The 22,729-nt window shown below is 48.3% G+C and overlaps 1 protein-coding gene across 1 annotated transcript in view; it reads right to left on the minus strand.

Annotated features, from left to right (window-relative positions):
• Positions 1 to 22,100, minus strand: part of EHD3 (EH domain containing 3) — a 29,996-nt gene extending 7,896 nt beyond the window's left edge. Inside the window, exons 1-3 of the mRNA XM_054629534.2 lie at positions 21,563 to 22,100; positions 14,686 to 14,862; positions 9,898 to 9,995 (exon numbers count right to left, since the gene is read on the minus strand). Of these exons, the coding sequence (XP_054485509.1) occupies positions 9,898 to 9,995; positions 14,686 to 14,862; positions 21,563 to 21,789 (502 nt within the window). The 5' untranslated portion in view covers positions 21,790 to 22,100. The remainder of the gene's footprint in view (positions 1 to 9,897; positions 9,996 to 14,685; positions 14,863 to 21,562) is intronic.
• Positions 22,101 to 22,729: the final 629 nt, after the last annotated feature.

The following is a 22,729-nucleotide window of genomic DNA, read 5'->3' on the forward strand; positions in this document are numbered from 1 at the left end:
TTACATCCCATGCTGGGAAAAAAGCCCAACCCACACCCTCCCCTTGTGTGTCCCTCTGGCTCTGGGGAGCTTCTCCTGTTGGTGCCCAGCTGAGCAAGAAACAAGTCTGGTGTGTGCAGTGCTACTGATCACAGCTGCACTCCTCTGTATGGGGGTGCCTGGCAGGACAAACGAGGTGTAAGTGTAGGGATTCTGTTCTTAGGTGATGGAGGGGAAGAGGGGAAATTATCCTGAGTGCTGTGAAGTTCCTTAACAAACAGCATGACGTGGGACAGAGCTCTGTTTACAGCTATCTACTCAGAGTCACTGACTGTGGTGGTGCTTTCATACACAGTGCCTAGAGGATTGCTACAGATGTGATTCATGGGGTTGACTTTGTAGTCTTGCTTTTAGTGTATAATAGGTTGTTACTAAAGCATTTGGATAGCAGGGTGAGAGTGTAAATGGCTAAAGGCAAGCTATTAATAAAGGTGTTTATTTAAAAAGAAGGTCTTAGATTAGTATTTTAACATTTAGTTTGGAGCTTTCATTTTTGGAAGGCTTTTCAATGCCACAGAGAACTCAGGGCATTTTGCCTGGCTCTAGCCAGAGCTGGAGGTGTTCAAAACCTGAAAACATGAGGCTCATTCTGTAACTAAACTTAAGCATTATAGCCTCACTTTGGATTCCTCCTTCCTGCCCCTTTGTCATTCCACAGATGCACTGGGCCTGCCTCTTTCTTCTGGCAGTTTATTACTGTGTGAGCTTAGACCAAGAACTGATCTTCATCTGCAGTCAAATTAGGAGTTTTCCTGGTGTCCCCTGCTCCTTCCACTGCAAATGCATTATGTCTCCTTGTGTTGTAGGGTGTTGCTAAGGCCTCTCACAAAGCAGGCAGGCACCATCTCAGCTCTGGCAGTGTTTCAGGGGTGGGTGATGCTGTCCATGGAACTCAGCAGGGTTTTATTGTGAACTTATGGGGTGGCTGGGAAGCCATCTGCTTGCCAAAGCTGCATTAATGCAGCAAAACCATTATTACAGGGATGTTCAGACAGAACTGTAAAGGGAAGAATTTGCTGTTCAGTAATTCCTGTCTGTTGTGCTTGCATCCCTGTTGAAAAATATGCTGCATATTTAAACATTCTCTAACATCACTGCTGCAGCTTCCTTCACAACCTCCAGATAAGGTGAACGTGAAGAGAAAATGAATCCAAATCATACAGCAGTAGGAGGACAAGATGAACATGATAACAATTTTATTCCATCAGATGGTTTTTTTAATGGGACAGGTTTCCTTCTGACAGCATGAAAAGGACTCAACAGACTTAACACAAAGCTGACAAGTCAGCAGGACTGTCAGTGGGTTCAGCCTGCAGAGAAAATTACATTCTTGCAGACACCTTGCCACCTAGACTCCATAAGGCAGGCTGGCCTAATGAATTCCTGTCTGTGCAGCACTGGAATACCTGGCACCATGCATTTCAGCAAGAGCTGGCAGGATTATGCAATTACATTCTGTCAAGTCAGATCAGGCATGATACAGTCTTTATGCTGACTGTGAGGAGATGGATGATACCTGACCCAGCACAAAATCTGCCTGGCTGTAAGATTCTAAAGCCAATTTGAACCAGCAAGGAGTGGGCATGTACTGGTTCAGCATTTCTCACCGTGCAGCTACACTGGTTGTTGGTTTAGGTTTGTTTAGTTTGTGCTATTTTTTTTACTGGTAGCAAGCATACTAGTGATTTCCTGCCTTGTGGAACCATCGCCACAGGTCCTGTGGTAGTGGAGTTCATGGAAACATGAGATCAAGAAGTGCTGAAAACCCTAAAGCTGCTGCTCTGCACCAGATATTTCACAGCTTGCTGTTATTACTCCTGTAAACTGTGCTGCTGCTTTTAGCAATTTACTTCTTTCCTGCTGAATTTTAGTCACTGGGAGCTTCATTCTCATCTTTCTAAAGCTGGTGTTATCTAGAGATGAAAGATTTACCAGAGAGTTTTATGGCAGTGTCCCTATTTGTCAAGTAGGGGGACTGGCTCTGATTGTCTGAGGACAACATCCCAAGGTGACACTCTGAACACTGACTGCCTAGAGAGGGAACAGGGAATGAAATGAATGCTGATTCCAGGGAGCTTATGACTGAAATTTTTCTAATTGAGTAATAGAGCTTTGAGGCTTAGTCTAACTGGCCACAGAGACGTCCTCCCTGAGAGCCCTTCAGAGTCCAGGGAAGAAGACTTGTGTCATTGCAGAACAAGCAGGCAGCCCACACTGGAGGGGGAGGATGTGCCAGGAGGGGCAGGTGTTACCCAAATGTGACAGATGGCTGTGAGCAAGGAGAAGGAAGGTCACACCATGGTCAGAGGAGGAAGATGAGGGGAGGGAGGAGGGGGAAGTTACACATCCCTTTGAGGACACACAAAGTGGGAGTGGGAAGCTGGGTTGGGTGGCAGTTGTGGTGTCCTAGAGAGGGAAGGGTGCTGGGTAAGAGTATCAGAGAGGAAACAGCTGGCACTGGGTGGGAGAACAGTGATTTGAGCAAGTTTCTCTCAAGGTGAGGAGCTGGGGGTGCCAGCAAGGAGAGGACAGAAGGGATGATGGAAAGCAAGGCATGGGTACTGGATACACCTCACTGCAGCTCATCCTCAAACACCTCTGTAAAAAGCTGCCATGCTCCTCTCTGGAAGTGGCTGCCTCCCAAGGGAATATAAAGAGATTCCTGTAATGCATCTCTGTGGGTGTGTTGGGAAGTACACAGAAGGCCTTTGGGATGAAAAGATTTCTTTAAATGTCGCATGCCCTAATTTTTAGACAGGCCCCAGCTTGCCAATCACTTCTGCCTGTGCCTGTACTCAAAGAAATAATCTGTCCTGGAGCTGCTGATTCAGAGCACTGGGAGCTACATCCTCCTGCCAGTGCTCCACATTTCCTCCTCTTCTGTACCAAGAACTAATGGAAACATGAAATACGTTTTGGAGGCTTTAAGGTTTCCAAAGCAAAGGCAAAAAGACTCAAAGCACAGCAGGTCTCTGTTCTCAGCTAGCAACAATGCTAACATTAACATTAACCAGTACCTGGAGTGCCAGACTGTGTGGCTTTTTGCTTTCATGTTGTTTACTGCAAGGGCTTCGGGGTGGGGAAGAGACTGGGAGCCTGATGGGGCTCTGGCTTTATGTCACTGGAGAGTCAGTGAAACCTCACCAGGCACATTCAAATCAGGTGGAGCAAAACTCAGGAGAGCATTGTCCAGAGCTCCTGTTTAGCTCCTGTGTACACACAGCCAGAACTTGCCCCATCCTCAAGTTTTTATCTTTGCCACTTGTGACAGATGGGCCTGAGCGTTACCTGGTACTTGGGCCAATTCTAAAAACTAAATTCTAAATCAGTTTCTAGACAGGTTTTGAGACCTCAGAAGGCATCTGAATACAGGCCAAGTTTTCCAAAGAAGTCAGTGCATAGCAGCGTTGATGTGTAGCTGGGATTCCCAGGAACTTTTTTTTTTACCATAGCATCCAAACACAGACTGAATTCTCCTGTATTCATACTTTAAATTTCAGGGGAAATCATGCTTGAAAAGCTGGCCTGAAATGGCCACCAGTGACTGACAGCTCCCAGGGACCAGGAAACACATTCCTTCTCCACTGCTGCTCAGGATGCTGAAAGAATGCACGATGGGCATAAATAATGCAAATTGATGAGATGCTGATGGCATGACCATCTTCCCTCTATGTAATAGATACTTGGAATATTTCTGGAGTGCACAGTGCACAGCAAATGGACAAGCTGCACAGCTGTTCTAAAACTCAGACTTGTTTAGTAACACAAATGAAATGCTTGCTGTATGTTAATAGGAATAGAAAAAAGCACAGCCCTTTCCATATGTGCAGCCATTTAATCTTGTTCTTTGGTGCTGCTTTTTTTCACTCTTCCAGTTCTGCAACTGCAAAATATATCAGTATTTCCAACCCTAATCATGGAGACAGTCCCTCTCCCCCCTAGTACCAAGCAAAATATTGGTTTGACTTTCTCCCCAAATATAATCTTGACCTTCTGTTTCCATACTGCTTTCAGGTCAGAAGAGTTAGGCTCGTGGCTTCACATATTTCTAGAAATAAAAATGAGAACCGTGCAGTTCATTTTCTGCTCATTTTTGTGTTGTTTTTTAAGAGGAAGTGCAGAACAGTGTGCCTGTAAGAGCTGAGCATTTCAGTGGAACAGCATGTGTTAAGTGAGACTATGATAAAATCAGGCAGGTTGGCAGAGCAGCTGTAATGGAGGTGAACTGGAAAGTCAAAACTAAGCAGTGCACTTTCACCCTCCCAGGCAGAGTGAAATACAGAATATAAGCAAACATCACCAGTGGGGAGTATTTTAGCAAATATTTGAAATGCCTCCCTTTTGGAGGCTTTCAGGGTGGATGCCTTTAGTTTGTATCATGCTGTTGCTAGCACACGTGACAAAGCTCCTCAGAAAAAAATATTTTTTTGTTGCCATTGTACCCTAAACAGCATTGCATGAAGTGGGAGAACATCAATTCCCTTGGTGTTTGCCTTTCCCTTCCAAGCATGGCTATTTGAGACACAGCCAGGCTGAGAGCTCTGCACTGCCCAAGACTGTTGCTATTGGCATTTTTCTTCTTGCTGTCAGACTGGTGAGTGATTAAGTGTCCCTGGTGCTGAAGCTGCTGCTCATTTGGGAATTCTGCTTTCCCAGGAGAAGGGTGAGGCTGGTGGGTGTAGGGTTTTTTCCCTTGGTTATGGGATGCTTAGGCTGCACTGAAGCCAGCAGGATGGAACTGAGTGGAAGGCTGGGAAAATACTGGAATAGTGTATACTGGAAAGCAAGCCAATGAGGAATGACACTGCCAGTCCTTACCTCCTGGCAAGGACCTTGTGGTCACTGCTAACACAGGAAAGGGAGAAGGCAGCACACAGAGAGTGAGCATGAAGTGATCAGGATATATCCAGGAAGTACTGCCCCAAAAGAGGGATCAAACATGGCTTGGCCAAGGTGCCACTGATGTTGGCAGACATCTGCTCAGCTCAGGGCAGATGTGGGCTGAGACACATGGGCAGCAGAGCGTGCAAGGCTCAGCCCCCAGGGATGGCACTGCCACTGAAGCACACAAGTTCTTGTTGCCAGGTGGCTCCATTAGCAGGGCAGACTCACAGGGTGATGAATTATGAGGAAGTCCTCACTCCTGTCCTGGCTCTGCATGACCTATCTGTGGTCCTCCCCTCTGTCCTCATTTATTTCAGTCATCCCCTCCTCATTTTCCCTCCCAGCAGGCTGGCCTGAGCTCATTATGTGACACCAGAACACTGCTTTGCAGGTGGATGGCATTTGTATCATTATCAAATTGTCAAAGCAGACAAGACTGTGCTGCTTTGGCCCAAACACCTCCCTGATGGGCACCTCTGCAGCCTCATGCTCCCCTAGAAACAAATAACAAAAAGGACAAAGCAAGGAGCAAGGCAATGCAACCATTAGTTCTTTAAATGTGGACACAGATTCATGCCTCAGACTGTAAAAAAGATCAGAAGAGAAATGGCTGCCTTCCAGGCAAGGATGATACAGAAGCAGTGAAGGACAGGATGCTTTGGGCCAGGACATCCTGGAAACACTTCCCACAAAGCCTGTAAATGACACCTGTGCATCCCAGGGAGTCTGGCTACCACACCTGTGACACTGTGGGTGCCCACCACAAAGCAGTGCACGAGTCAGGAGCTCAGGAGGTCAAATCAGTGCAGCAGCTCCTGGGCTACACATTTTATGAGGGTCTGAGAGCAGCAGCAGCAGCTGCTGTGTCAGTGCTGGGGATGTCCCTGCATGTCAAAGGGATGTGCACTTCAGCTCTGACAGACTCACCACCCTCAAGTGCTTGATAGGCCTAAACCTGCAGCTCTGCTTCTGGAAGGCAGTTTCCCAGTTTCCCAGCCTTCCTGGGCTGCTCTGTGGGGGCAGGGGGCTCTTTATGGTCATGCAGTCCTGGGAGAGAGCCAGTGCAGAGCTCTGTTTCCTGGGATTATACAGCATTCCTTGCAGCAAAGCTTGGTAGCAAAGCCCTGCTGCTGGCACCAGCACCCTGTGCTCGTGCACACACTGCCTGATCTGTCACCTTTAACAGCAACTGGCCAGGGAATTTAATTCAGACTTGAGTGCAGACAAGTGAAATGCTTCCAAACCTGGACTTGGCCCCTGAATCAATCCTTTAAACCCTGTTCCCTTGCTCCTGCTCTTTGAAACATGGATGCAGTAACAGGAACAGCAACTGCTTTGAAATTCAGGGGTATAAGGTGGCTCTCATGGATTGCTGAACTCTGCTAAGCTGACACTGTATAGATTAACTAATGCTCCTGACATCTAATGGGGAGGGAGATGGACTTGTCATGTTCCCACTGAGAGGAATTTCCTATTTTTAGAAATGCTGCTGGTTCTCATAGGATGGGCAGGCTGGAAAAGCCTGCCTCATCTTTTACATCTTTACTTTCCCCCTCAAATTTATCATAGAATGCTGCTTCACTATCTACTCTCTTCCCTGACACTGCATCCCAGGTACCCCAGTCTGAGGGTCTTAGAACCTACTGCTAGCAGTGGGGGGAAGAAAAGCATTCCTGGTCCAAGCAGTTAGGAAACTTCAAAGTCTCTTGGAAAACCTCTGTAAGACTCCCTCAGGTATTGCTTCATTCCCAAGTGAAATCTGAGCAGGCTGGGAAGGTATAGAAGGAGCAGAAGAATTTTGTTGTGTCAGCATTTTTAGCCCTGTCTTGTTTTCTGCCTAGCCCATGTTACTGCTCTATCTGCCTCCAAAACCAGCTTGCTCATGAGGTCAGCTTGGCTGGTAAGCCTGGTGGCAAAGGTGTCAGCCTCACCATTTTTTCCTATTCCTCTTCCATGGGAGCTGGGAGGTGACTACTCCCTTTCAAACACCTTGAGATAAGCTCAAGCCAATGCCTGGCAGCAGCCCTTCCTAAACACAGGCACCTCAGCACTCTTCTGGCTCTTCCTGCCACATGGAGACAGAAATTGCTGGAGTTTCCCAGCCTCAACAAAGCCATATTGACCTAAACCAGGTGAAGATCTTGTCCTGTATCTATTGCAAGGTCATCTGACCTGGCCCACGTGAGCACTTCCAGTTTGTCCTGATGTAAATGGTGACAAAGCAAGGTCCCACCTACACTGTACTTTTAACTGTTGTGATTAGATCAGTGACAGCCCCCTTGCCTGGCTGGACACAGAGAAGAGCAAATTCCTGGGATGGCAGGATGATCAGGAGATGGCTGATCCATCTGGAGTTGCCTCCTGGCTAGAGGGTTGAGTGACCACACACTGTAGTCACAGGGCCAACGTGCCAATTTTCTGCCCTAAGTGCACTAAATTGCACTGGGGGCAGAGAAGCTGCCCAGGAAGAACCTGCTCCACATGCTGAGACAGGCCTCCAGTTCTGCAAACATGTACAGCATGCAGCAATGTACAGAACTGGGACTCCCCTTTAGCCTCCTCAGCTGTTTCCAAATGTTTGCAGAGGCATTAGTGGCTTGGGTTAAAGTACACCAGTGACTTTTGTAACAGTGCACAGCTGTGTTATAAGCATGTTCTGGCATTGCTGCCATTTATTACAATAGCTGCAAAGTCCAGAATTGTTCAGGTTAGAAAAGATCTTTAAGATCATTGAATCCAGCTGTAAACCTAGCACTGGTCTCAACCCATAGATCTGTCTCATGCATTCAGATCCCTCTAGTGATTCCTCTTCCAGCCCTCCAGCACACCAACACGGCAGCCCAGAATGGTGGCATCTTCACACTGGCTAAGGGTGCTCTCACTCCTCTTGTCCAGATTGATTAAGATATTAAACATGACTGGCCCCAGTCTGAGCCCTGGGCAACACCACCTGTGACTGGCTTCCAGCTGGATTTAACTCTTCTCTCACCACCACTCCTGGCCTGGCCACCCAGCCACTTTTTCACCCAGGGAAAGGTGCACCCATCCAAGCCATGAGCAGCCAGTTCCTCCAGGAGAATGTGAAGAAAACAGGGTCCTAGGCTTTACTAAAGTTTAGGTAGGCAATATCCCCAGTCTTCCCCTATCCAGGAAATAGCCCCAAGGTCACACTGACAGGATCTAGAATGGGACACCAAGACCCACTGGAAAGCTGACAGAGAAATTTTTGCAGAAGGAGCAGCAAGAAGTGCCAGTGTATTCTGCAGGAGGGTATTTTTAGTTCTGTAAACAGCTGAAAAGTAGGAAAATCTTGCAATACGTGTTGGCATTTGAACTAATGAGGAGATTTGGAAAAGGGGCATGAAATGGCTTTTTTGACTCACCTATACCTTCTTTTTAGTTTATTTTTAATAACAAAAATACTTCCTCCTAAGCAAGTTTCTTTCACTGTGATAGTTCCACAGGAGAATTGGTTGCTTTCAGTGGCATTTTTTGACTGGAAAATGTCTACACCACATAATACAATTTTTTTTTTAATACTTTCTGCTGAGGGGGGAGGAATGCTTGCACAGCATATTTTTCAACTTTCTCATGAAGGCTGGCACACCTTGGAATTTCTGATCCCCTAGCAGTGCAGAGACCCACACTGAAAAAGGTTAATGTGAGGGGATTTTTGTGAACTGTAGCTGTGCTTTATTGACACTTCTTTGCTAGCTAAGGTTCCTGTGGTGGAAAATCCCAGCAAGACAAACAAGACCTGGCTCTGTGCAAGGTGGCTGCTCAATTAAAAGAAAAAAAGGAAGTTTCCAAGAAAAATTTCAATGCAAAAGTGTAATAGAACTTGGAAAATCATGAGTCATCTGAAATCTTATGGGGCAGAACATGGAAATATGGGAAAGGCCTCAGCACTTTGGGGTGGAGCCTGTGCTGCTGAAATTCAGCTGTGCACTGTTAATAGGCAGTGTGCATGAGAACTGATGTCAAACCTGAATGCTGAGATTACTGCTCTTGGCTTTCTTCCAGTGAAAAGGTGCACAGCTCCCAGCTTTATCTAAGGAACCTTCCAGAAATGCAAGCTAGGCCACCATCACCTCACAGAGCAAGAAGGTGACCACAGAGGTCAGGTTTAAAGATGTTGCCACGGGTGGGTCTGAGTGACCTCAGGAGTTCACTGAGAGACTCCCTGCTATTCATCAGCTCCAGTTACAGGGGTCTGTAGTGACAGGACAAGGGGGAATGGCTTTAAACTGAAAAAGGGTAGGCTTATATTGGGTATTGAGGAGAAATTCTTTACTGTGAGGGTGGTGAGGAACTGGCAGAGCTTGTCCCAAGAAGTTGTGGATGCCCCATCCCTGGAAGTGTTCAAGGCCAGGCTGGACAAGGCTTTGAGCAACCTGGTCTAGTGGAAGGTGTGGCACACCTTCCTATCTATGGCAGGGGCTGGAACTAGAGGATCTCTAATATCCCTTCAAACCCAAATTACTCTAGGATTTTATGATTTAGTGTCCACAGGCTTTCCAGATTCCCTACTGCAATGAAGAACTTGAGTGCCAATGGTTCTTAAACCCAACCCAGTCTTGCACAAGATTTAGGGAGCCTGGCCAGTGCAAGAAGCCAGGCAGATTACAAAGGGGGCCTTGGCCATGGATCATCACTGAGGCACTGAAAGCAACTGGTTCTGCAAAGCAGATGGGCATCACTTGACTCTGATAGAAATCTCTGCTGTGGGGTAATACTGGACTGTGACACAGGAACTGCTGAGCTTGTCAGCAGCCTTCCCTGAGAACATCTCTAAATTCTCTGCAGGAGATTAACCATGTCCCTTTGGTCTCCATTTGCACAGAAATGCGGTAGCTCTGAGAGCCTCCCACCACTGCTTTTATCAACAGCTTGTCTAGTTTGAAGTGAAAATCATATAGAGTTCCTTTGGTTTTCATTACTGTCATTTAGAAGAGAACTGAACTTGGGACTTACCTCTGCTAATTCTCTGCTTTTCTCCAGAAAGGATTCCTGGAGTATCGATGACGCTGATGCTCTCTAATACAGGGTTAGGTAGCTGGGCACAGACAAACCTGTGAAGAATATATAGAAAATAAATGTGTTTAAAAAAATAAAAAGTGCAAAACACAGTCATGATGTGCTGCACATCACAGGCAGCATGGGACAAGTCAGACTCTGATTTCTCAAGTCTTTGGCTGGAGCTTAGAGCTACTGTTATTTAAAGAAATGAGAAAGAAACTAGAACTAAACACTTTTCTCTGTTTTGCTGCCTCTGGAACACAGGTCTCAGTCATGACCTATGACAGGTTGTTTTATATAGGCCCCCAAGTTGTGAATTATGAAAATATTTGGGTTTTGGTTTATGTGCTGTTTAGATTTTAACAAGAACTGGTATTTGTTTTTCTTTGGTTAAACATTCCCCTGAAGACTTCTGAACTCAAGTGAACTGAAATAACTTGCTTTAAAAAAAAATCAGCAATTCTGTAGGACTTCTGTTCTCTTTCAAATCTGTCTTAAAAAGACAAAATGTGTGCTATTATTGCAGCATGGAAGTAGTAAGGCATAGACAGCATGAGATCTCAAGAGGTTGCTCAGTCTAACCTCTTGCCTCAAGGCAGGATCAGTCAGGTTATTTGTGTAAAGTGTTCTTCAAATCCATAACAATGCAGACTCACCAACATTTGCTGTGAGTCGACTCCATTACTTAATAACCTTTACAGTAAATCCTCTTTTTTAATGTCTAATCTAAATTTCATATGCTCAGTTACAAACAGAATTGATGTGGAAAATGACTTACTTTTCCCCTCTTGTCACAACGCACACTATTGCCACCCTGCTCCCCTCAGTCTTTCCTCTACAGAAATCAATTTGGTGGTTATTTATTTCTTTTTCCTGTCTCTTCCAGTTCTCTCTAGCTGCCTTTCTAGCTCACTTCTAAATCCCTGAAGACCCTTGCAGCCTTCCTTTGGGTCCTCTCAAACTGCTCCACATATTTCTTCTCCGGGCACGGTGCCACAAGCTGACATACTCCAGCCATGGCTCACCCTGCTGGTGGTGAGCACAGTGCATGGATTGCTCCTTATCTCCTAGACTTGACAGTCTGTTTATACATCTCACTGACATGTTTGCTTTTTTAACAGCAGTATGACACTGTTAGCTCACATTCACTTTGTAATTCACTGCTCCCCCCTCTGCAGCTCCATTTCTGTGTAATTGCTCTTTAGCTGGTTGTTCCCCATACTGTATCTCTATGCAAATCACTGCCTAAGAAGAGTCACTTGTGCTTTGTGGGCTGCAGCTCATCTATTTCAGTTGCTAGTAACAGCAAAGGACACTAAAAGCCTATCTGCTTTCCTGGTAGCATTTCATGGATAGCCTTTTTGGGATGGCACTCCAGGCAGCTCTGAGTGTGTGTGTGTGTACATATGCATATTAATAGGGTGGTGTGACATCCAGGCACAAAAACCATGTTACAGTGGGAGGAGGCAGAACCACAGAGCATGGGGGTTGGTACAAGGACCACTCAGTGCAGTCAGGGCAGAGGCAGCCCTGCATGCTCTGATGAGTGTCTGGCTCTGCAGGAGCCCCTGCACCTCTCAGTTCCTCCAGGCTATGCCACAACCCAATTGTTCCACTTGTCTGACCCCAAGAAGATTCTGATAAGAGTGAACCCTCATGGGTTAAAGAGTGTCTCCTCCCCTAAGCTGTCAGCTATTTCAGACCACATATTACAGCTTCCCACATCCCCAGCTTGGCAGGTGGCAACAGGGAGCATTTCTGAATGTGTAATAACTCACATCAAAGAGGGGGGGATTGGCTTGATTATCCTGTTGAGTGCCAGGCACAGCAGCAGAGAACAAAAGGCTCAGGAGGTCATGTTATTCCCTTGTCCTGCCAACCCAGGTTTGCTCTTCATTGTTGCAGCCCTGAGTATTCCTTGTGCTGTAACATTAAATGGGGCAGGGGGATTTTCCACCAGTTTCTCTAGGAAAAGTACTCCACAGGAGATTTCAGATATAAGGTCAGAGGCCAGCATGAGTGAGTGCATTCTGGCTCTTTTGGCAGAGTTAAGGCTGCTGCCCTCCTGTTGTCCCAGCAGAACTGCAGGACCTCAGGGAGCTCGACCTAATTCTGTTTGGGGCCATCTGAAGGGAAGAGTGCTGTGCCAAACCAGAGTTTCACCACCTCTACAGGCAGAGCACAGCATAGGGCTAAAGGAACAACATGTTATCTACCTCTCCAGCTGTTCACAACACTAAATCAGGACTGACTCCACCTTAGTTTACCAAAACAGACTTTGGGGATGGGGGAATTCCTGCAACCTGGTGAATGTGATACAAAAGTAATGATCAAGATTCCTGAATTTGCTCCAGGCCCTTGGTGCCAAACAAGTCTTCCTGATAACAAGGTGCAACTTCTCATCTCTCAGGAATCTTCCCAGAGGTGGGGGTTGGCCAGCAGAGCTAGAGAAAGGAAAACAAACCCTTCTCTCAATGCCCAGGAACAACCTGGGGCAAGAAGAGCAGACAAGAGACAGGATTGTGCAGACCTGCTATCCTCATGTCAGCCCTGGGCAGCCCCATGTCCCAGGCATGGGCATCTCCTGGGAATGAAGGGAGGGAAGTTACAGGCTCTGAGCAGCACAATTTGTTTGTCTCCCAGCCAAATCCTGACTGTACCAGTCTTCCCTTGCTTCCTGGAAAGCAGCAGATCCCAGTCTCTGCGGGGGGAGGGAGTTCCCAGCTAAGGGTGGATGCTCACTCCTGGAGCAGCAGGCTCTGCACCCCACAGGACACAGTGCTGTGGGCTGCCACCTCTCAGCCAAGGCCAGCTTGGCCTGTGTGAACGCTACTGCCTCGTGCTGCTCTGCTCCTTTCCACTGATGCTCACAGTCAAGTGTTACCTTTAACCATCCCTGGGCAAAGCAGACTTCCCCATGGCCAATTTTATCTCAGTTTAGAGGTGTGGCCCCTGCAGATTAGCTCCCTTCTGCAAATTTCTTGCTCACAGCCTCGTAGCTGAGGTCAGGGCCTAGGCCTATATACAGCAGCAGTGAGGTATGTGCAAGGCAGAGACAGCTCTGCTTGTCCCTAGCCCAGAAGCCAGGCCCACTGCAGAAGTAACTGTGGGTGGCTTGATCTGGCCCAGTGGGTGCACCAGGACTCAAATCTGCTAAATTTCTGGCCCTCTGAGTCAACTCTTGCATGTGTTTAATTTCCTAATTAGCAGGGCATTGGCATCTTAGCATGTCTCCTCTGTCAGTTTAGAAATCATTACCCCCTCTTTCTTCATGGCAGCAAGATAAAGATGTCATTAGCTGTGGCTGCTCCCTGCATTGCTAGAAGGACTGCACTTATGCTGCTGCTGAGCCACTGCTGTGTCCCTCTGCCCTGCTGCCTGCTCAGGCACAGGCTTGACTCCTTCCTCAGGAGAAGGAAGAGTGAAGGAGCATAACAAGAGCACAGCATGATGCAGTGAACTGGGTTAATGCATGCAGAGATCCCTTGCTGTACCAGGAGCAAATTGCATTCAGGACACATCCATCAGGCTAGTTCAGAAGTGTTGGCTTTTCTGCCCCCCATGCCTGGCCTAATGTTCCTTCTCTGCAGAGAACTGTCTGCCAGCTGTGGCTGTTCTTGGCTATTAGCTGAGTTGTTCTGAATTATGTCCTCTTTATCCACAATCTCTGCACTCCAGGCAAGAGGCCTGCTATTCTCTTAGGGCAAATGACTGTTCTGCCCTGATGCAGGGAGTGGGCAGTCACCTGACCTAACTGTTGGTCAGCTGCAGATGGTCTGAGCCCTACGACACAACAAAAACTTCTCAGAGTCTCTCTGGTGCAGGACCACGTTGATGTATTTGAATGATGCTCCTGTGCAGTGATCAGATACTGCCTCCTGTCACCCTGAGGTTTTCCACACAGCAGTGACTCCAGCTAGGTCCCTCCCCTGCCAGCCAGTTTCTCCCCATGCTTCTCTGCAGGGTTTCCCTGCCTGGCTGCAGCCTACACCAGCACTCCTGTGGTCAGTGCTGGTAGGAGATGCTGCACCCTCTGGACAGTCATCCTCTAAGCTTGGGAGATTGAACAGGAGCCAGAGCCCAGCCCAGCTTTCCTGGCTGTTTGGCTGAGCAGCTGCCATGTTTCCAGTGTCTCCCAGTGTCAAGGGAAGGCGTCGATGATGGGTGTAGTCAGTTTGTTGCCTTCTGCAGTTTGAGCACAGTTTGTGCTCATCTAGGATATGGGTGTGTGCTGCTGGCTTCCTGTGAGGCCTAGATCCAAAAACCTCCCCATGGTTGGGCTGGGTCTAGGGGATGGAAAGGTTAAATTCCTCATGTCACAGAGGCACTGTCCAAACACCCTGCTACTCTTTTCTACAGGAAACACATTAGAGTGGTCATCAATTTGCAACTGAGGTTGTATGTGTAAGGCATAGGAATTTTTGATTACAAATGGAAGAAGCTAGAAATACTGAAGCAGGGGATAACATGTAATTAAGATATTTACCTCTAGTCTCCTATAGGATAAGCTTAGGCTGTGATGTCATTTTTGTTTTGTTTGTTCAAGTAAAATGAAGGTTTGTCACACTTGAATTTATCAGCCCTTCAGCAACTGACTTATGTGCATCTGGTAGGACTGGACTGGCTTTGCATCAGCCATGTGGATGGGAGAAAAGAAGTGCCTTCTCCCTTTACATTACTTGCTATGCTGCTCATTAGGTTCTAACTTTACTGTGCAGAACGAGAGAGTTCCCGAGTACTGACCTGTTCAAAAAGGCATTGCCAAAGGCGTTGAGTTTCCTGAACGGCTTTTTGGGATCCACCACCAACGCGTTCCCAGGAACGATTCCTTCCACATCTCCTTGCATAACTGCTATAAAGGAGTCAGTTGTAGGCTCTGGTCCAATCCTCATCCCTGGGAAATCCTGCTCCAGCAGGTACCTGTAAGTGAAAAAACAGGGTGTGGCCATGAGCCATGGGCTGCAAAGTCCTAAATGAGTTGTACTAAAGATTGCAGTGCAATTATGAAGCTCAAGAGCATGGATCCTTCTGAGACTATTTTTAGCACTGTCACTCAATTGTTTGATAAATGTCTTGGTGGCTTTTCTACTAAGGATCTCAACACTGAAAGCTCATTTAAGGTGGATTAAGAAATTAAGATGATTATAGCTGCTGGGAAGAGATTCTCATCATGTTGCATCATTTTGTGTACTTCAATCCTCAAGCCATTTGGAGCAGACTTAGCACAGCAAAGTAAAAACAGCAGTTCACTGCAATCACAGAGTTAATCCTACTACACACTACTGTTAAACCACCACACTCCTGAAACCCTACTGGCTCTTGGTGCCAATATCAATTACTTGGCTGCTGCTCGTTTCAGCAGACTCAAACAACTGATGTGATTAGCCACCAGTCCAAATCAGTTGCTTAAATGCCAACTTCCCCTGCACTTGACTGAAGTCTCAGTCTCTGTCCTTGTGTGCTTCTGAAATGCAGCCACAGGCCTGCACTACACACTGCTCAAGCATTTTGAGCACTACACCTGGGTGGGGGAGTAAATTCCAAGCTGTGTATCAAGGTAGATAGCACACTAAGTACAGCATCCCTTATTATTAACTCCTGAAGGTAGTTTGGCAAATCTCAGGGAAAGGTAGTCACCCATGGGGTTGTAGGGCTTTGACTAGGCCCTGGCAGCACATCCCAACTGAGCCTGCCAAATTCAGGGTGGGCCAATGGTGTGTGCATGGGATGGTTCCCTTTGGCTCATGAAGGTGCCAAATGCCATCACTGAGGCCAGGCCTGTGTTAGTGTGTGTAGAAAACCACCTGCTGATACTGGGCTGAAAACTAAGACCATAATGTGCATGTGGCTTACAGAAGGAAGCTAGAACTGGTCTAGCCCTCAGTATGGGATGGTGTCAGAAGTGACAAGGAATAAGCTCTGGCTAATTACATGAATTAAATGACTACCAGACTATGGAAGTTAGTATTAATAATGTGTTGCTTGTTGCCAGAGGGTAACTGGCACTCCCTCTTCCATTGCTTTGACCTAACCCTCAGTAGGTAGAAAGATTATTTCAGAATTGCTGTGATGTTAGATTGTGGGGATGTGGAAAAGGAAATAGGAGAAGGACTGGAAATATTTTTCATGATTGAGACCGATATGTCTAAGCACCAGAACTGGTTCACTCAGGTGAGTCTTAGGTGAGGGAAATTCCTGTGTGAGGGACTATAGGGCCATTGGCATGAAGGCTTGTGGTAACTTTTTAGGGGTTCCTGCTTTCACTGTCATTTTAACATAGATAATCGCTATCCAGTGTTTAAGGAGCAACAACAAAAAATTGTGCAGGCCATTTATTGATACCATGTCAGCCAATGTGTCTTCAGTTCCCAACAGGCAAGGCCAAATCAAATGGATCTAGAGGTAAAACAACCAAATGTATACTCAGGACAAATCACTGATACTTATCTGGCTTGGTACACACTCATACTGCAACAAGAATACCTCCACAAATTATATCCATAATTCACTTAGGAGATGACCACACCTTCTTTACTGGTGCATTATCATGTATTTTCTTTTATCTTTTGTCCAAAGTGATTTCCAAGGCCTAAGCTCACCAGAAGGCCACCAGAAGTGACTCTTCTTAACTGCAGAACTCAGAGATGCAACAGCAGCTGTTGAGCAGCTCTTAAAAGACCTGAAATAATCCAGAAAGAGAGCATCCCTCTGACCTCCTATCCTAGGGTGGATATATCCTATTTACCTAAACCTTATGGAGGGTTTTCTCAAACTTTCCTATAAAAGTGGCTCATTACTTGAGGAAAGCAGACTGCAGGTAGTCCTGGTGTGTGCCCCCTCTCTGGCTGGTGATCACAGTGCCCTTCCTGGCAGCCACAGCAGCTCCTCTCTAGCTTGAAGCACCTGGGAACAAGGAGGGGTTACTTCTCACCCACCAAGGGCTCTGTATTCTATCATCTGATGTTCTTGGTTCAATTCCCTGGGAAGCTCTTTATGCTATTTGCTAGGTTAGAAGCCACTTGGTCAGACTTTGGCAGCTGAGCTTGTGCCTCCTTGATGGCAATTCATTAGTCCCTGATGGTCATTGCTGTCAAGACAGTGGCTTCATACAGATAGAAATTCACTGAATCCATAGAAATAAATCTTTGCATTCTCCCCGTGCAAATACTAGAGAGAAAAGAAATAGGGAGCATTAACAGCTGTCAAATGTAACAAGTGAAGGGTTTTTGAGAAAGGCCCCTTATTCCCGATGTCAGGTTGCAGCCTTGCTGTAAAAACCACCTTTTTTCTTTTTTAGAGGCTTGAAATGCACGTGTAACATGACAACTTTTGAGCAGAAGTGAAAATTAGTTGAGGGGGGGAGTTGTTTGTTATTTATAGACAAAGCTTCCCAGAAAAACTAACCAAAAGTCCTGTGTGGAATAGCAACTCCTCCAGACAGACTGTTTGAAAGAATTTTATCACAGCTCCACTCAGCTAACGTTTCAAAGCATTTCTGTGTTTATTTCTTGTGTAAAAAAACACAAAACAAAAAAATCCCAACAAAAGCACAAAAGAAGTAGCCACACACCAATGTGACTGACTTATGTGCAACAAGTGGTAGGAAACCAGAGAGATGAGGATTTGTACTGCCCACTATCACAGCATCTATTTTAAGTGAGGCCCCTCTGGGAGATTTGGGTACATTCGGCAGCAGGGTGTCAGCAGCATAAGAATCTCATTGTGCAAAGGACAAACACAAGGGGTTGTATTGACACTGCCCTGATGGGGGGAAGGCACTTCTGCTCAGCAGTGACACAGCCTGCCCTGGCTACCAGAGGCAAGACAGAGAACACATGCAGTTGTCACATTTGTGGGGATTTCTGGCAGAGAAGAGCAAACAACAGCTGGGGAAAACACCAAGCACCAGCAATCTCCTCTGCCAGTGCTGCACGCCTTCAGCTGAGGTGCTGAACACCTTCAAAGGCCTGGGGGAGTGACTCCCAGCCAGGTTAGGGATGTCTGTGGAGTAGGGGAATAGGTTTTTTATGACCAATCTGCTTTTTAGAGCAGTGTCTGGGGTCGGTGTGTGGCTGGAAGCATCGTGCTGCCCGCCTGCTCCTGGGAAGGGCCAGGGCAGGAAAGCTGCATTAGTGGCAGCCCAGCTGGGGATGCCTTTCCCAGGTGCATTTGGGGATGGGTGAGGAAGGGGAGGCCGGGCTCCCCGGGCAGGAGTGCCGCAGGATGTGGGGGAAGGGGCTGCCTGCCCGCCCGTGATGAGTCATGCAGGAGCCCTGCAGGACGCCGCGAGTGTGGCAGCAGAGGTGATGCCGAGCGGAACGGGAAGGAGGGCAGAGCAGCAGGAAATGGTGACAGAAAACTGCCCCGTGCAGGCACAGATGAAAGGATCAGGGCTGCACGGGGAGGTCACAGCAGAGCTCTGTGTGCAGCCTGTGACAAACGGCGTGGAGGGGCCAGGACGTGTAAATGATTAGCTGTAGGAGGAAGGGGTGGCTACAGCAGAAAAGCAAGCTATGTTGACAGTTAGTAGGGCTCTAGCAGGCTTGTTTATTTTATTAGCAGGATGGCTGGACTTGAGCCAGGATTATTTTTAGAAATGACCAAGGAATCTAAGTTAATTAGGAGAGCAATGTTCTGTCCTGTACTCCCACTCTCTTACAGGAAACATAAGAAGCAGTAACATTATAAAGGCAGGCTCCAGTGAGATCCTGCAGTGGCTGTCACATATTCCCAGGTAGAGGTGTTGCCTTGCCCTAACCAGCAGTGACTTTCAGCCCCCAACCCTGTGGAAAAGCATCAGCCAAAGGTATGCTGAGGAGAGAAATGGGAGTGAGCACAAAGAGATGATACAGCAGGAAGCAGGAATGGAAAAGCTGCATTGCAAAGCAATGCAACACCTTTCACGTAGCACAGAAAGGCTCAGCTCTGTGTCCCTGCAAGGAGAAGAGGGAACAGCCTGGTTCCACTGGAAACAAGCCATGCTCTGGTCTTGCTTCACTGGCTTTGACCCACACAACTCACCTCCCTCTTCCCTGGCTCAGCCTCTAGGAATGTTTCTCACTGCTGACCTTGACTGCCTTTTTTCTGCCATCAGCTCCTGACAAGAGAGCAGCCTCACTGCAAGATGCTACAGCTTAGGTGCTTCAGAGCCTTGCATTTCTTCCTTGTTTCACCTCAGATTCCTCAAAACAAGGAAAGAGGTTTGGAAGACAGACATTCCTTAGGTAGGTGACTAAGGGTCTTTTTTTTTGGTTAGGTATCCAGGTAAAGTGGGGCTGAGTTCATTCCACATGATTGTTTACTGGCATTAAGTCATCTCCCAAAATTGCATGGCAGTACAAGCAGGATGCAATTTAAGAGTGGAATAGATACATAAGGATAACCCTAATTATCCTGACAATTGTGGACGGAATGTCCAGAGGCTGTTCCTTGCTTCACTCTATTGCTAAGCCATAATGGTTGTCAACCCTCCCACTTCCTCCCCCCAGCCCCCTTTAACTCCTCCCTGCTCTCAGCTTTAGCTCCCACTTGCCTTCCCACAATGACTCTGGATGCTAATCTGGTGCTTATCCCAGCTCTCTAATGAGCAGTGCCTGCAAGCTCATGCTGGAAGCCTGTCACGAGCAACACGAGGTTTCCCGGCCTTTGTCTGGGAGCACACTGGAGTAAGAGGCTCTCACACTACTCTCAGAGACCCTGGGGTTCTACCAAAGTTCTCAACTTTCACCTTCTTGGGCACTATTTTAAACACAAGACTCTGCCTTTCTGGAAGGCCCATTTGGCACCCCAGTGAAACAGAAGCTGCCAAAGCTCCTGGTCACTTCTGCTTGACCATCATCTCTGTAGGCTGATCCCAGCCCTGTGCCCAGAGAAAACTGGGAGAAGAGTACACAGGCATGAGTGAAAAGCAGTTGTCAGAGGCTCACATCCACTTGCTGGCTGCAAAAAGGTTGTTGCTGCCATGCCACATGAGCAAAGACTCAATCTTCTTGTACCTGGAACGTCCTCTAGGCACCCAAAGTTCCTGCAAAAGGAGCTGAGGCTTGCACAAGAAGGACTCCACTGAGCAGAGAGGGGCAAAGGCAGGAAGTCTCTGCTAAGAGCATGCTGGTGAGACTGCAGGGAAACACTGAGGCTGACAACCCAGAGAAAAGAATTAGGAAGAGATGCTTTAGTGAGACAGCCTTATCAGGAATTCAGCAATTCCTCCTGTTCAGGCTCTGAGTGTCTGTAACCCAGAGGAGAGAAAAAGCTTTCCAAACAGGTTTGGTATCAGAACAAAGATCTGGGGTGGAACCAGGCATTTGTGCTATCCTCTCCATTTTTCAGAAGAGTAACTCCCTTTGCAAACATGTGCAAAATGCTTCTTTGGGTCTTCTGCACCCTTCACCTGACCTGCCCATATGAGAAAAGCCTTTTACCTCTTAAACTTTGTTTGCCAGGTACATGCCAAGGTAGCAGAAATGCATTCTGTTCTTGGCTCCTGACCAGGAAATTTAGCAGCAGGAATATTACAGCACATTGAAAAAAAAAAGCCCCTGCATTTCTCAAGGTCATTCCTTTAGAGGTACAGTCAATTTGATTCACCTCTCCTACTCTCTGCAGTTCCCTCCTTCACCAAGAAATACTGGTAGAACAAAGGGCTGGCTGCCTGTGGCTAGCGTCCAGATTTACACTGGGGTAATTCCACAGATTTCAACACAGCCACACCAGAAAAAGGCTGGAATTTAACGCTTAGCTTATGAATCACATAGGAAACACGGACAGCGCAGCTTCAGCTATGATCCCAAGGGAGAGGCTGCTGCAAGTTGAACTAGCAGCATGGCTGAACACAGATCCCTGCAACCAAGTCCAGCCGGAAAAGTTTAACCCTTTCTCTGCGACAGTTTCACATCATCGAACTGAAAGAGCTGCTGGCAGCTGCTCTTTCTTCACAGTTCGAAAGGAACTCGCTGCTCCCAGCATCTCGGCCGAGCAGGAGGACACAGTTAAAACAGGGCTCTCCTTCTGGAGCCCTGAGGAGGGGCAGGTCTCTCTGCGCACAGGCACACACATGCTCCTCTCAGTGGGATCTGAGCGCTGTCTCTGGGACAGTGCAGAAAAAGACAGACAGACGCAAGCGTGTAACAGCAACAGCAACGCCTGCAAACCGAAGCATCCCTTTTAAAGCTGCCTCACCCCTCAAAAGCTGCAGCAAATTGAAAAGAATCGCTATCTCAAGGGTCAAGCCGGGCAGTGCAAGCACGGAATACCCCGCGCATTCCCAAAGGCTTCCCAAAGCTTTGCACTTTGAGCGGCCAGGAGGGCCCCGGTGACTCACGCACAGCTCCGCACTCCTGCCCTGCCTGCACTCCTCAGCCCTGCCCTGGGCTACCCTTTGCCACGTCGGTGTTTCATGGGACATCTTACACCACCCTGTGCTCGCGAAGGGATGCTCTGCTTTCGAGTGGAGTGAAAATGAAAATGAAAAGCTTCAATGGAAAGCTGTTGAGGGGACGCGAAGGGGGTAACAGAAGGGGGATCCAGCCATAGCACGGGCAGCAGTTCTGCCCCACCCCAGTGCCCAGGCGTCGAGGGTGCAGGCATGGCTGGGAGGGGGCAGCAGGCAGCGGGCTTTTACCTGATGAAGGTGGTCTTCCCGGTGGAGTACTGCCCCACGAGCAGCACCATGGGCTTGTTGTCGAAGTCGGCATCCTCCAGGGCGGGCGAGTGGAACTCGTGGAACTTGTAGTGTTCTTCCAGCGGCAGCAGCTTGGTCTTGTAAAGCTTCTTCAGGCCGTCGCTGACCGTTTGGAACACCTCCGGGTCCTTCCGCCGACGGTCGTCGGTGCCCAGCCAGCTGAACATCTTGTGGCCTCCTGACGCCAGCTCCGCGACGACCACCGGGGCTGGGCTGGGCTGGCTGCGAGCGCGGGCTAGCCGCGCATCCCCCTCGGGCCGGGCGGGCCTCACTCCGCTCCGGCGCCCACCCGCAAGGGCCGTCCGCCCTCACGCCACCTGCGCCGGCGATTTCAGCCAGAAAGCGCTCCCCGCGGGAGGCTGAAGGAGCGGCTCGTCCGCGCAGCCCCGGCCCAGCGGCACCGGCGGGCGCCGCCTCCCTTCACGCCGCCGGCTCCCGGCGTGGGCATGGCGCGGAGGCCCGGCCCTCCAGGAAGGGGGCGGGCGCCGGAAGCTGGCCGTTCCTGGCGGGCGCCGCCCGTTCTTCCCGGCGGGTGAAGCCGCGCCGGGCGGCGCCATGTTGGGCAGCGGGAGGGGCCGGGTCCCGCCGCGCCCCCTGGGGGCCGTTGGAGGGAGTTTCAGCCCGGCCGCCATTTTATTTCTTTGCTCGCCTCGCTGCGAAATAGGCCTTAAAACATCTACTGAAATGAACCGTGCGAGTGCAAATCTGAGAGGCGGCCGGCTGTTCCTGAGCACTGCCGGCCTCATCGGGGTCTCCATCCTCTCACAGAACGGGTCTCTTGAAAGAGACCACAGTGGTGGTCCAACCTCTCTGCTCAAGCAGGGTCATCCCAGAGCGTGTGGCACAAGATTGCCATAAGATGGTTGTGGGAATACTCCAGTGAGGGAAGCTCTGCAGCCCTTTTGGGCAGTATGTTTCGTGTGTGGTCATCAGCACAATAAAGAAGTTCTTCCTTCTACTCAGGTAGAATTTCCTGTGTGTAAGTTTCCTGCCCGTTGCCTCTTGTCCTATTGCTGGCGCCACTATGAAGAGCCTGGCTCCATCCCCTTCAGATATCTAAAGGGGATATCTAGATATCTAAATAGATATAAAGAATATCTTGATATC

The sequence above is a fragment of the Agelaius phoeniceus genome, chromosome 3 (genome assembly GCF_051311805.1).
Source record: "Agelaius phoeniceus isolate bAgePho1 chromosome 3, bAgePho1.hap1, whole genome shotgun sequence".
NCBI lineage: Eukaryota > Metazoa > Chordata > Aves > Passeriformes > Icteridae > Agelaius > Agelaius phoeniceus.